Source organism: Mugil cephalus, chromosome 4 (assembly GCF_022458985.1).
Source record: "Mugil cephalus isolate CIBA_MC_2020 chromosome 4, CIBA_Mcephalus_1.1, whole genome shotgun sequence".
Taxonomy (NCBI): Eukaryota; Metazoa; Chordata; class Actinopteri; order Mugiliformes; family Mugilidae; genus Mugil; species Mugil cephalus.
In genome coordinates, this window is record NC_061773.1 from 10,180,735 (window position 1) to 10,195,475 (window position 14,741).

General features: G+C 41.4%; 1 protein-coding gene across 6 annotated transcripts in view; it reads left to right on the plus strand.

Annotated features, from left to right (window-relative positions):
* The window catches only part of tox2 (TOX high mobility group box family member 2), an 89,374-nt gene extending 84,403 nt beyond the window's left edge, over window positions 1–4,971 (plus strand). For all 6 annotated transcript variants that reach the window (XM_047582447.1, XM_047582445.1, XM_047582446.1 and 3 more), the window contains 3 exons: window positions 1,151–1,561; window positions 2,053–2,192; window positions 2,874–4,971. In XM_047582447.1, coding sequence (XP_047438403.1) covers window positions 1,151–1,561; window positions 2,053–2,192; window positions 2,874–2,916 — 594 coding nt within the window. In that variant the 3' untranslated portion in view covers window positions 2,917–4,971. The remainder of the gene's footprint in view (window positions 1–1,150; window positions 1,562–2,052; window positions 2,193–2,873) is intronic.
* The last annotated feature ends 9,770 nt before the right edge of the window (window positions 4,972–14,741 follow it).

Consider the following 14,741-nt stretch of genomic DNA (forward strand, 5'->3'; position numbering starts at 1 on the left):
TGAAGGAGTCTTTTCATAGTGAATTGGGGTGGGTGGAATTGAAGGTAATTGGAGCATCATTTGAAGGATTCACATCTCCACCGTGCACCTGTTGCCTTTTTGTTTTCGTGATGCACGTTAGTTTGTTTGGGAGGTGACGAAGAAAAAAAAATAAAGTTTGATTGCGAGCCACTATATGTCCTGCGCCCCTTCCACTCCAAGAAGCCCCACATACAGAATGGGAGCAAAGGAGTTGTGAATAATAAAACTTTACTGTCAGTTCCACATATAGATGATCACAAAGAGTCGTTAACGGACATGTCCCATGCATTTCCTACAATAAATCTAAAATCCTATTGCAATACATTAAAGAAAGGAAGGCTAATAAGCTCCGTCCTATTATGTCACTCTTTCCTTCTCCCTTCTTCTTCATTCCATTTTCCTTTTGACGCGGCAAATGTGTCCGTCCATCTGCTTTATCCACCTGTTCATCCCGTTCCATCGATTATTTTAGGGATCCAGTTGGATGGATGTGAGCCATTACTAAGTAGCAGACCGTCAGACATCACTCCAGCCGGTCCATTCAGACAGTTAATGAGAAACACTGGACGTATTTCAAACGTACACCGTCCCCCGTGAAAGGGTGTGACACACACAAAAAAAAAAAAACCTTAGGATAGATGTACATGTGGAGGTGCGAGTGTGAGCTTGTGGTTTGATGGGTGGGATTGGTTATGTTGGTAAATTGCCTTTTAGTGTGTGTGGGATGTTAACAAACTTTTTGGACTGGTACAACTTTATATTTGCATCCACAGTTTCACACCAAAGACTCTTTGAAGAGGGGTTTTTGGACCCATTTTATGATGATACATTTTCCGTTTTATTTTGAAAATTCCCCTTAAGAGGAGAATTATATTTTGCATTCTGTTTTAAACTACAGTACACTTTCATACTTCAATTGTCAAACTGATATACAGTGTAGTATTTACTATAAGCACAAACTCACAGACTCAAAAGTCCTGTGTAATTTATCTAATTGTGACATCACAACATACTTATTACAACAACTTAAAGTAGGAACACACCGCAATGAAATGTCTAATTATGAATACTGTTAAAAGGTGTTTCCACAATGGGTACACCCTTTCACGCTGGTTCTCATCCCATCTAGACATATAACGATCCCGTGGACACAAAAAGTGCCCAAACGAGCCAGGCTTCTCCACACATGATGCCAGCCAACCCGCCCCTGTACAGCGTGCCACCACCCCCACAGCCGTCATCGCCATTCTTGGGGACCGGGCCCTTCCCCCTCACTGACCTGCAGAGCTACCCAGGACACGCCCCCCGCCACACTCTGTCGCAGACGCTCAGCCAATCGCAGATGCTGCCCAGCATTAGTGCCTCACCCCCTTCCTCCTTCCAGATCAGCCCACCTCTTCACCCCCACCAGCAGCTCTCCCTGCATCAGAGCTCGCTCCTCAACCAGCCTATTCGCATGCAGCAGGTCCAGTCCCAGCCAATCATCTCTCACCAGATGGGGCTCCAGGCCTCCCTTCACTCCCCACCTCCAGGGCAGCAGGTATAGTGGAATATAGCAGTGGGACGTTCATATGTGTAAATGTACATTGGCCCCATTCTGTTAAATGATAGGAATTTCTTTTAATCTGGCATCTGCTAACACGGGCAGTTGAGTACAAAACATATCAAAAATGTCTAATTACATGGTTGTGGATACTCAAGGCCAAGTCCATTTATAGGTTCTGTACATGGACATTGTAAACATGGCCCCATTTGAAGGCAGCCTTAGACTTAAGGGTGAACTAAGGAGATGTTAGTGGTCACAGGTCATCATTGTGAACCTTCACTTTTAGAAACTTCACACAAACTTTGAATACGTCAAAGATCAGCTTCACTGTGGCATTGTAGTGTTATTAAATTTCCCCAAGGGTTTCGCTACATGCTTAATGTGTATTGTGTGAGTTTGGGTGGGTGTGGATGTGAACTGCAACTTGACTGTTTGATGGAGGCTCACAACCGCAACGGGTAATTTTCTCCATGTTCTTCCTTTAGGGTTTTTCCCACCTCCAGTCAGAGTACCAGAAGAGCATTGGAGGTTCCCAGTCTCCAGGAGCCCCTGGCCCCGGCCCAGGTCCTCAGACCCATGACTGGGACAGTGAATACTGCAATCGGGAGTGTGGCAACCACTGCAGGTCAGTGGAGACAGACTCAACCCATCACACGCACAGGCCTTAAAATGGCTGTTTAGTCCGGCCAACACATGGGAGTTATCAAGATTTGAAGAAGATTACACGACTCCACGTTTTAAGGTTTAAGGTTTTCAGTCGCCACAATGATGCAGTCCAATCCAGTACTCACTTAGCAATGAGTATGGATATATGGCATACTACACACACACACACACACATATATATACATAGTCATGCCAGACGTCTCTCCCACTGCTTTCACAATAAAAGTGTTAAAAAAATTGTCAGCTCCATTCCGGTGAGACAGTGGAGACAGCTGGAGAGGTAATGGAGAGATAATAGAGCTTGTCATGTGTTTGTCAGACAGCAGTAAAAACAGATGTTCCTCACACAAGTTTTCACTCTTATTGCACTAAACGGTTTGGCAAGCCGTGCGGTCCTGCAGCTATTCATTCTCCATTACTGCGAAATGTTGATTTCATTCACAGGGTTTAGTTCGAGGAAAGCAGAAACTAAGAAATATTAAATTATGGCCACCAGGGAAAGAGAAGTAATTACAGTCGGAGAAAAAAAAAAAAAAAAACCCGTCCTATTTCTTCTTCACAGGTGTATCTGGGGTTGTAATCTAACCTCTGTATTTTTTTTTCTTTTTTTTGTTTGTTTGTTTGTTTGTTTGTTTTTCAGTGGCAGCATGATAGGCAGGGACAAGCCACTCTACCTCACCTGAAACTGAAGATCATACTCTGTCGACAAAATACGACACAGAGGAGTCCACTCTCACCCCCCACCCCCACCCCACCATTCTCCCCCAACCCCGTCGCCCCAACCCTTCTCCGACGATGCACACACTTACATGCAGTTCACACTTAACATGCGACACACACACACACACAAACACACAAACACACACATTCCGCTTCCCAAACACCGCCACCTTTCTTTTTTCTTTTTTCGTCAGTGTAATTATTGTTTCTCTCAGTTTCTAGGATTTGTGACCAGAGTTCTTTGACTAGATGACTACTGTCTGTACCACTTAATGTATTAGCAGTCCTCTTGCTGTTTAAATTTGCCAAGCACTTATAAAGCGTCCCTCCCCTCCTCCCCCCCGCCGAGTCGTGTGTCTGTGCCCTCTCTGATGATAACAGGCCGGGGCTGTAGAGCACTCCTCTAGTGTGTCACCATCAAAGTCCCCTCAGGGACCCCATCCAGCTTTAATTAGAACGAGAAGAAAAAAAAAACATACTCTTCCCTTTCTTTAATCACTTTATTTTTTTTTGTTTCTTTTTATTGTTGTTGTTGCTGTTTTATTTATTTTTTTATTTCGGGCATCTTTTCTCCTTTTTTTTTTTTGCCAATAAGCGATGGGCCCTGTACTGTAGAGAAATATTAACTTCAAGAAGTAGGTTCAGTGTGGGCCTTGGTGTTATGGTAGCTTTGCTTAAGGGCCTGCAAATGAAAACAAAAAAAAAAAAAACTTGGGTGGGGAAGAGAAACAAAACAAAAAGAATCTTTTTTTAATATTAAAGACCTGTTGGGGTCTACTGAGCTGTCACAGTGTGATTGTAAATATCACTTTTATGGGATCAAATTGGGAATCGGAGGTCCAGATAGATTTGTTTCTTCTTTAATATTACATGTAAGTCATAGTGTGTGTGCGTGGGTGGGTGGGTGGGTGTGGGTGTGGGTGTGTGTGGGTGTGTACGTGTGGACGTTAGAATGTACCGCATTCATGACGTGTGCAGCTGAGTATGTATGCGCGTACGTGCGCGGACACACACTCGCGCGCGCGAGAGGGTGTCTCAGTGTTCGAGTCTTTCTCGTGAATTTTAACAGCCCTGTGCAGCTGGATTTCAGAGGAGTATTTCACACTCTCGTTCTTGCATTAAATCTGTGCTCACTGGTGTGTTTTTTTCCAATAAAGTTCAATCTAAAACTGAATACACAATATGTGTCCTGCAGATCATTAAATGGAAAGAGCCAGGTGAGAGATAGAGAGCAAAGAGATAGAAAAAGGAGAAAGAAACGCTGTGAGATAAAATGAGATGTAATGTTGGGAAAGGAAAAAAAAAATGATATTGCCTCAAAATGCCTGTCCCTCCCTTTTCTTATTTTTCCTGACCATAACGTCAGTTTTTCTTTCTTTTTTTTTTCTTTTTTCTTTTTTGTCTCCTCAACATGCAGAAGTGAAGTAATGACATATGTGAACGGAGCCATCACATCCACATTACATTTTTATAAGTTTCTAGTTGGTGTTTGGTTGTGTTGATCTCATCTTTTTAACTTTTGTGTGATTAACAGAAATGCATTTTGCTGACAAAGACATCTCGTTTTTATCTCTTTAAGTGTAGCATAAATTTCAGTTGTAGTTGCTGCGGAATTATAACATTTTAAGTTGTGTAAAAAAAAAAATGGAAAAAAAATGAAAAAAAAAAACTGCCAATTGTAGTTATTTTATTTGTAAAGCCAGTAATGATAAATATTCTAAATGGTTATCAGTATATTGTTTTCTGCTAGTTGCCCATCAGCCATTTGACAGGTTTTCTTATTTATAAAATAAATTAGATCACTTTTGCTTCTTACAATGGAGGTGTATTTTTATTCTTATTTTAATGTTTCTTTGGTTTGGTTTGATAAAAAAAAAAAGACCATAATGATGATTATTTCTTTATTTTTTACATTTTTGGGTGCTGCCCCTTTCTTTCCTTGCAAGCAGCACCGGTTTGTGTCACATTGCTTCTTTTATTCCGAACCTGCATAATAAAGAAAAAAAGTTTAAAAGTGATCTTGCCTGGATGTCTGTTCATTTCGCAGCAGACTTGCTGTCTCTATTTGTCCCGTTCCCTAATTAGATGATCGCACCTATTTATTTATTTATTTATTTATTTTAACACATGATAATAGTTATTTTAAAGATGCACAGATACCCCGAACTTTCTGTTCTGTGCAGAGCATTTGCACTCACGAGGGTCACATTTGTATCCCATATTTATATTTAGCCCCGGGGCTCCAATGGCATCAGCTAATTAACCATGGATACAGTGTACACCAGCCAGCACGGATATTGCCAGTAAACTATCTTAACAAACAAGAGAGCAGATGCGAGAAGACGTTTGCTTTGCTTGTGAAAGTAGTGCATCGTAGGCGTCTAGTGTGAGATAAAGAGAACAGAGAAATGCAATGTGCATACAAACTCAGGCAGCCGTCCAAGTGCTGATTTTACCCCAATTGCACACGAGTCTTCTTGGAGACTTTGTGTGCGAACGAGAGAAAAAGAGAGAGATTGAAATGGAACTGTCACGATCCCTTCATTCAATGTTTTATTCATTTTACGTCTGCCTCCCGTCTCTTCTTCAGTAGTATTGAATTGGCAAATAGATCATTATTGGACAATTGGAAAACCTGCCACTTTGTGATATGACACACATTATATGAAAATCACAGTCATACATTCTTAATGCAGTGACAGATAAAAGAGGTTTTGGGGTGCAGGCACACAGGCTTGCCTCTGTGCCTTTTGTGTGTGTACACACTCGTGTATTTGAATGAATATCTGCTTATGTATGTGTCTGTTTTTTTTTTTGTTTTTCTTCCTTTCTGCGTCTGGGTATTGCCTCTCCTCTCTGGCTGGAGGTACATTTGTGCACTCAAAATTGGAAGGGCAACAATGGTCCGTTTCTTCTTTCTTATTTTCCAAACAAACGTATTCGCTCTGCCGCGCGGAGCCGCGCCGGCAGTCATTGTCTGTAGGAACGCCGTAGTAAATACTGCGAGAAGACAGTATCAATTTGACACCTCTGTCAGCGACGTTAATCCCATCCCTCATCCCAGAGTCAAAGTCATGAGGCCAGCAGAGAATGAAAAGCAACAATTTATGGCGGAGGAAGCCGCGGAGAAGAGGTGAATGCAGCTGTCACGTTGGCTTCCATAGATTTGAAAGAGGCCGCTGCGGCGGCTAGATGGATGGCATCAGTAACAGTAACACTGGTTGGACAAAGACAAGGTCAGAGTGGAAGCCACCTGCAGGAAACGATTATCATTTAATACTGAATTAAAGGGCTGCTTGTTGTTTACGCTAATTTACGTTGATTTATTAGCTCAGTAGCTACAGTAAATTCATTGAGGCATTGTGAGTCCAACAAAATTGTTTTATTGAGGTCTGATACATTGATTGTATCGATTGTACTAATACAATCAATACGCTTTAATGCATAGGTTTTCAACAGGGGGTCCGCGGAGGCGCTGCAGCGGGGGTCACAAAATCTTTGGTTGATTAGACATTTTTTATATATTTTTTTTTTTAATTTTTCCTCACAAATTTAAGTTTCTTTAAATACACATTAACATGAATCCGACATATTTTAGTAAAGGGACAAGGGATACTTTAATATTAAATGCAAAATAATAATAATATTGTATATTTAAAATTGAACACATATAGTAGTAGTAGAGGGTCTTACTTCATCAGTTTGGGGGTCGTTGGCCGGAAAAAGACCCCTGCTTTAATGTTTTAACACAAAATTGGACTCAGTGATTCATTAAAACTAAAGCATTACTACAAAATATTTTTACAGTGTTGGAATCTGCGCTCACAAGCCTTTACTCCGTTCTCAGTTATGTAAATGATTATCAAAATTACAACAAAGAATGCACAGCGCTGATGCCAGCAGCTTGTAAAATTCACCCGGATTAAAGGTTTTCTTTTTTTTCTCATGTGAGTCTGTGCTGGATCAGAGCGCTACCGCCGGTCGCCTTGTGAGATGAATAAAACCGGCCACGGACAGAAAGCTGGATCTCATCCGTCCTTTACATTCAGCTTGCTGCAGGTGAGAAGGTCACTGCGATGGTTAGACTAAAGGCCCCTACATGCACTGAACTCCAAACACAACAAGCTGCTCACAGACCAGCCTCTGTAGCACACAGGCAAAGCGTTTCAGTTGCAGCTTTGGTGCTGCGGTGGAGAAACAAACAGCAGGAAATGTGGGCGGTTTTAACAAGAAATGAGTTTCGCTTTGTGTTCAGAATCAGTTAAGGTTTCTTCTTTTATGCTGACTGTACTGCACAAAACGCATTAGTCCACCTAGACGACGAAGATTTTGCACACCATAAGTCAATACTATATAATCACCCTGCTAGGTTGTTTTTCTTTTTTTAAATTTAATTTATTTGCTGCTTTTTGCTTTTGCTAAGCGACAACCTGCTAACCACTTCATCACAGCCTTGTTTTCATTAAACCAAACCTTTTCTTTTGCTTGTTTTTTTACAGAACAAAGTGGAATTATTTAACATGATATTTGCAGCTTACATGCGCACAAAAATAAAACACCGCAAAGCAAGCTAAGTGTGACAAAACTCATCACGGAAGAAGACACACACACACACACACACACACACACACAACTTGAGACATGAAGCACGCTTGTGGTTTCACACCTGTGGATATTTATGTCATCCAGCGTACACGCTTTGTCAGCTTGGACAAGCATCAGGTAACAGTTTGTGGTGGCTCAAATTTGCTCCGCTTCCTGTTACAAATAATCGAGTGCTTGCAGTGTCGTTTAAACTATGGGGCCCTAATTTTGCATTTCTTACATGTAAAATCCCCCTCACGCTCATTGTGAAACATCAGGTGATGAAGAGTTTCTCTCTATGACTGCATTAAACCAAATTTAAATGTCTCAATATCAATTTGGCTACTTTGCCTCAGTCTTGTAGGAGCAAAAACTATATTATTCATGAAGGCTTATGTCCAAAACAGCAACTATTGTCAAAATTCTTCAAGTTTGTCCTTGATTGTGCCTCTTATTTGTATTAAGGCTAGTATTATTAATATCCGCTTTAATATTATTCACTGCTTACATGGGTTATTAATAAAAAATCGCAATAAACTTTAATTTTTTTTAAAAAAAAACACGTAATTGCCTAAGTAATTAACTGATTACATACATAACTTTAAAGCGTGTTTATTAATAATTAGATGTTACTCTCATGATAAGTCAGAATGACAAACCCACAAGGTAATATCAGCATCTATGTTCACATCAATGCCACAAAGCCTCATGGCATCTTTAAGTTCGGCAGTTTGGTTTTCAGTACGTTTTTGGCTCATTATCACTTCTCAGCACTTTAGTTTGAGCCCTATCCACATGTAAGATGTTTTCACTCGTTAACCGTCGCTTTGGAATTGACCACTTCTCGCTGGTGGGCGTTCCAGGATTTGATTGCCTGGCCTAGCTAAGCCCTCGCATGTTTCCCACGCCAAAATGCTTCAGAGCGGAACAGGCACGCGCCGAGCTAGCGCGTGCTGCCGTCACCGCTCTCTATTAGAAAAGAAAATGCTGTTGCCACTCCGTCTGGTTTCACCAGACGATCCAAGCCTGCGCTCCACATGGTGGATTTGGTGGTGAGACGCACGGTTGGAGAACTCTGTGTCCACTGCTTGCTGCTTTGAAGTTCAACTTGGTGATCGCCCACTTCTCGCCACATCACTACATCCACGCCGATTTTCATTAACAATCCATTGTCTCTTGTCACCACATCGCTACCAGTCTCTTCCTGTGTGTCCGCCCTTAAAAGTCACAAATTGAGTGTATGGAGATTAAAAGCAGAGCTAAATCACAGATTTATAAGCTTCGAATGATGCTAATGGTTTGCCTGTTTTTGCAGGATGCTTAAAGTACGACATGTGTCAGTTTATCGTTTCCACTGTTTACGAGTGGAAAGAGATCGGTTACTGCTGGTTTATTTATCCCGTGACTGTGACGGCGAAAGATACTTCACTGTTTTTTTGGGGGGAAGGGGGGTTGTCTCTCTGGATAAGCAAAATGACACTTTTAATTTTTATGGATATGTGGACGTCGCGCTGAAGAGCATTAAGCCTAACGTTGACTGGAAGGTAGACCTGTAGGATGAGAAGTCCCCGTCACATGCACACACCACACCGCATTCTCTGGCTGGGGGCCGCATGGGGCCGCTCGCAGCACTCACTGACTAAGAGGTAAAATAATAAAACCTCACATTTCTCCATCTCAGCACTTCCTAGGTCTTGACTTGAAGTGGAGATGAGTCAGACTGAAAGCCACACGTGTAACTATTTTCTCATCACTCCTGCAGCCGTCTGTGAAAGTCAGATCTCTTTATGGCCTGGATCACCTCAGACCGGAGCCACAGAAACAGGACCAGCCATACACAGTCATTTTAGATGTTTGTTAAACACCGCAGCTGCTCTATCTGAGCAATATCGCCCACACATGCTGCACCTTAGATCCTCCAATAATTGCATGCTGGAGAGAGTGTTAGAAAAAAAAAAAAAAAAGACGGTTGTGTTATTGTAACAAGGTTCTGGTCCAGATGTTTGGGATTAAAGGCTTGTTATGAAAATACAATAGAGTTACTCAGGAAGTTAGGTATTCATCTCTGTCATGCACATGGCACGTAACACTGTTTAAATAAGCTCGAAGATGAGATCGGGAACGGATTCAGCTGAATATAGTGCAACATGTTGGCATGTTGTATAATAGACAGTCCTAGCATTTGGTTGGCAAAAAAAAAAAAAAAAGGGTTATGTTCCTAAAATCAGCTCCATAGCAACCAAGCTGTGGAACATGATTTGCCAATATACAGTAAACATCACATCACAATACATACTTACTCTCTCACTGCTGTTGAAAAGCTTGCGACACGGAACACCGAGGACATATTTGAGGAGAATAAATACATTATGGTGGTTATTTGAAAATGTTCGATTTACTCAGAATCACGTCCACTCTCCTAATGCACCGATAACACGTGGCAGTGCAAAAACAGCAGTTTGCACAGAATTGTGCATCTGCATATGAACATATGAAATCTGGGAACGAGTCTATGATCATGTTTGAGCGTGCTTCGGTTGCTCTAGGTAAACAGGTCGTCACGTTTCCTTACACATAGCCCGGCACGGCTAGATTCAGATTCTGAAAAGAATAATATGTGTTCAAGTTTGATCATGTGGTGTGTTCAATCTACTACAGAGGACAAAAAAAGTCCTCTGCACCCAACTGGATAATCCTTCAACCACATTATCCTATGTACTTTTGCTTAACAACGTTATGAAAAAAGAACATGCAAATGAGATACCATTCTGACAAATAATTATTAGAAGACACGAGGGCTTGCAGCTCCGCGTATCTGGCGCGGTCTCCATCTTACTTAAGTATTATCTCAGAACCCCTCAGGAACTACGACCACATGAAGCAGACAGCGCTGTTTTGCTGTTTGCAGTGCACTCATGAGGTCAGATATCGTAGCCTCTGCTCAATGCTGCACACACTGCACTTTTAATTTAGTCGCCAGATGGCTACCCTAGCATAAAAATTTTAATGCGGAGCTCCTTGACCTTTATGGTCAGAGTCGGTCCTGACCTCCTCATGGCTCTGAACAAAATTCTACGAAGAGGCCCATGAGCAATGTAAACCATTGTGCCACAGTGTAAGGTGTGCCACACAGTCACACCTTACACCACAGCGCTCCCACTACAAAGTCACACTACTCAGTCCTGGAAGTGGCTACTTAGCTGGGTTAGCGAAACAGTGACAACTCCGGGCTACTCCCATCAACAAACTGCTATGTCACTCGCTGACATCGAGCCTGGAGAAGACGACGCCAAAAGGTTATGTGATTGTTGCAATTCACGGTTCACTCCTCTCGTGGTTTTCCCTCTTTTTTCATGACCAGGAGGACAGATCCACTTCTTCCTCTCATTGAAGTTGTAAACATAAACCCCTGGTCTGACACAATGCTTCGCAGGGCCCTAACAACTTGTGTAGTAATGCCTGGCTCAGTTTACATTTCGCTGAAATAAGTGTCTTTCATTTACACTTGGTGTTCTAAGATAAACTTGATTTTTGTAAACATTTAGTCACGCAGATGAATCAATAGAAAATTTCTTCCTTCGTACCGTAAATGCAAAAGTTCGTTCCATGGCTGCATTCCTGTGGTTTGTACATCGGCTTCTAATAGGTGGAATGAACTGTATTACATTGCCAGCAAGATAAATAAACTAAAGCCCCAGTTCTCTTCTGTATCTCTTTATCTCGGAAAACTGTGACATTGTTGGCAATTTCTAAGCAAAAGGTGACAAATGTAAAATCACTGCGGTCCATATGAGTATGAGCTCAAAGTGAGGACAAACTAGATTGTCTTGTTTTAGTCATCGCAAGCCCCATTGTGTCTGACACATGGCATGACATGCTCAAGTAGTTTTCCTCTTTTACCAATTACGGTGTTTATGTAGCTGCAGAATCCAGAATGCTTTGTGCATGATTGCAATTTTCATATTTCGAATCCAATACATCGCTCCATCTTTAAACCCTCTCACTTTCTATTTATGTCTGCGTGACGAACTTCTTTTTTCTTCCCAAGGGACATTTATTTTTGTCAGGTGCATCTGCATTCATTAGAATCAAATCCACCGCAATGTTTTCCTCCCTTTTCCTTCGGTTTTATCCCCCTCTGCGTGTTTTCCAAGTAATAATACTTTCTATCACTCTAAAGTGTTTTTCAATCAGTCTCCCTGGTTTTAACAAAATTGACTTAAAAGGCTTGGAGCAGGTGAGAAATGTGGATTGAATTCAAACTTGGGATTCACTTCCAAACATCATCCTGGCACGCTCACAGAGAGCTGCAGGTGCTGTGACACAGGCTCTGATGAGGGCCACACTGACAACTTTTGGGTTTTACAAAATAAATGGATGTTATCTGTCATAAGCCCTTTACTTCTGAATGTTATTCACCATTCCTTTAACCATAAATAAAAATATTCCTTTTTCAAGGATACGCTAACTTGTCGTGGAGAAAGGAAAAGCCCCAGTGCTCCATTTGAGAAAGGTCAGGATCAGATCTGGAAAAGAGTTCAGACTATCACTGTTATAGAAATTCTGCTGAGCTTTGGGGCGCAGACATCAAACATTCCCGTTTCTGACTACAAATGATGATTTCAGTTAGAACGTTGCGAAGGTTAACCTCATTTTCTTGCAACATTCACTCTTAAAATGCAAATCTACTCAGAACAACATTAAGGACGTTGAAAGTTTTGATGCAAAGTGCACAGTTTTTCTTAACGATTTAAATAGTCCAGCATGATGAAATAGAGAAGAGACTGGATGCAGTAACATCCCATTGGGATTTCAGTATGGAGCCAAAGTCCTACAACCAATCAGAGCCATTTTGTTGTAAACAAAACGGTGCTCAGATGACGTGCAGGAGTATGTCACTATTATTCTTACCCCTCTTACCACATATATAACCCAAGCCAGAATAACTTTCCCCACAAAATATTTGGGGGTGTTTTGGGGGAATATTAAACTGCTTGAACTGAACTATCTGTATTGTGAAAGTACCCCAACTGGACTGAAACCCACAATTATATAAATATACTGTGTATATGTTTACAGTTTATCTTATTTTATCTTATATTATATTATTATTATTTTACAATCACCAAGGCAAATTCCTGGTATGTACAAATTATTGCCTTAATCGGACTATAACAGGAGAACTTAACTGCATATAAACACACACGTTACTCCGATTAAAATCGGAGTTCTCATTATCCAATTGGGACACCCAGATAATGCGATTGGAATTCGATTTTCTCCAGCATGTATACACCTTATACACCTACACACTGCTGCGCTGGTGTGTGACCAACATCCAACATCCAGGAAAGGAGGGTGCAGAAGAAGAAAAAGATCGGGATAGCGCGCATCTTACCTGCACCTGAAGTAGCGCGCACATTACGTTCGAGATTTAAAAAATGTACTACTGTCCCCATGGTTGTTGTCTGAAATGCCGATCTGCCGCACGAACGACGCTTGTTTATTATATGACGTAATAGGCCAACCCGGAAAGCGGGCCGTATTTATGTGGTGTTAGCCCCGCTGAAAAGACACATATCGCCACCTAGTGTGGAGGAGGAGGACATGTTCCCGTCAATTATTCGTTTTTTTATTTTTCCGCTGCATGTAAACTAGGACAAGGACTGTAGTCAGAAAGTCGAATTTTGAGCATAGCTCGATTAAGCTCTGCATGCAAACGCACTGACTTGGTGTCAAAGAGGAGTCACTGACAAGTGACTGAGTCCTCCGGTTCTCAGTCAGATCCACCCGTCACTCCTCCTCAACCTCCTCCCTGTCGTCCAAATATGGTCACTTTTAGTTCCAAAAACAAAAAACAATAAATGAAATGCCAAGACGGGTGGTGCCACTGTGGCTACATCTATATTTTATATAGAGCCTACAATTATGTCACATGGCCATGTTTACTTTAAAACATGAACTTTCAAGCCAAAAATGCAAATTGATGCCTGTTCCAATCATCCTCTTGGGCTCATAAATGTTTCTGTAAAAATTTATGGCAGTCCATTCAATAGTCCGTCTCTTTAGCTATCAGCTTGGCCTATAGCCTTCACAGAAAATCAGATGTTTTGCTTTCTACCTTTTTTGTATCTGCTAACACTGTAACCGTAATGTGGACAGCCTGAAAACAAAGCATGATGAGTTGAAGATGTAACAGTCTCTAACAGGCTGTTGTTGCAGCTTTAAAACGGTAACATGTGTTAATAAGTGAACAGCCCTCACTAATCTAGTGGACCGCTTTAATCTGGACCATGAATTCATATTAGAAACACCGCAATTAATCACCCATTAGTAACTTTAATTGCATTTGTTAACCGTGCGCCTGTAATGACTTAAATCCTGTTTTCTTCCCACACCCACATGTATGCAGCTTGTGGCCTCCTTCTTTCTCTGCTTGTCAGTCTCAGATAATAAACACAGGAGAGTGTTCGGGGGAAAAAAAGGCACTTTTTTAATACATTTCTTTTGAAAAATGGATTATCAAATTAATGGAAACTGCTCAATAACTGCTGCGGTGAGGAATGCTTCCCACCTAATTGAATTAGGGTTTTCATTTCTGTGATTTCTGTGTTTGTTTTTGGCAGCTGCCATCTGTTTGCCTGGGACCAGCTCTATTAATAAGCTATTCAGATTGAGATGGGGCTTTATTCCAGCAACTGTTTCTCACCTCCTCTCTCTCTCGCTCTCTCTCTCTCTCTCTCTCTCTCTCTGTTGCTCTCTCTCTCTCTCTCTCTCTCTCTCTACCTCCCTCTCTCTTTCCCCTTTTCTCACTCCCTCGCTCACTCAAATGATTGTCATGGAAATCATCAGAGGTGCCAAACCACAGACAAAAGAAAAAGCTTTAACACACACCTGAGCCAAAAAGAACAGAACTGTAGTCTAATTACGATGGGAACAATTAAGGCTGTGCATATTTATTGACAGGGGACTTCACACGGGAGCATATGCTCATGAATACCGAAAAAATGAAATGAAGGCAGCGTGGAGTGGGGCGGCCTGCTGATGTTGGATCTGAACTGAACTGTCTATATGGTGATGCTAGAAAAAAAAAGAAAGCCTTTTAATTCTGGAAAACTAATACTACAGCATTTAAAAAAAAAACATCAAACCGTATATATGCCATATCCTAATCTGCCGTCATAACATATACTCTGTGTAATGA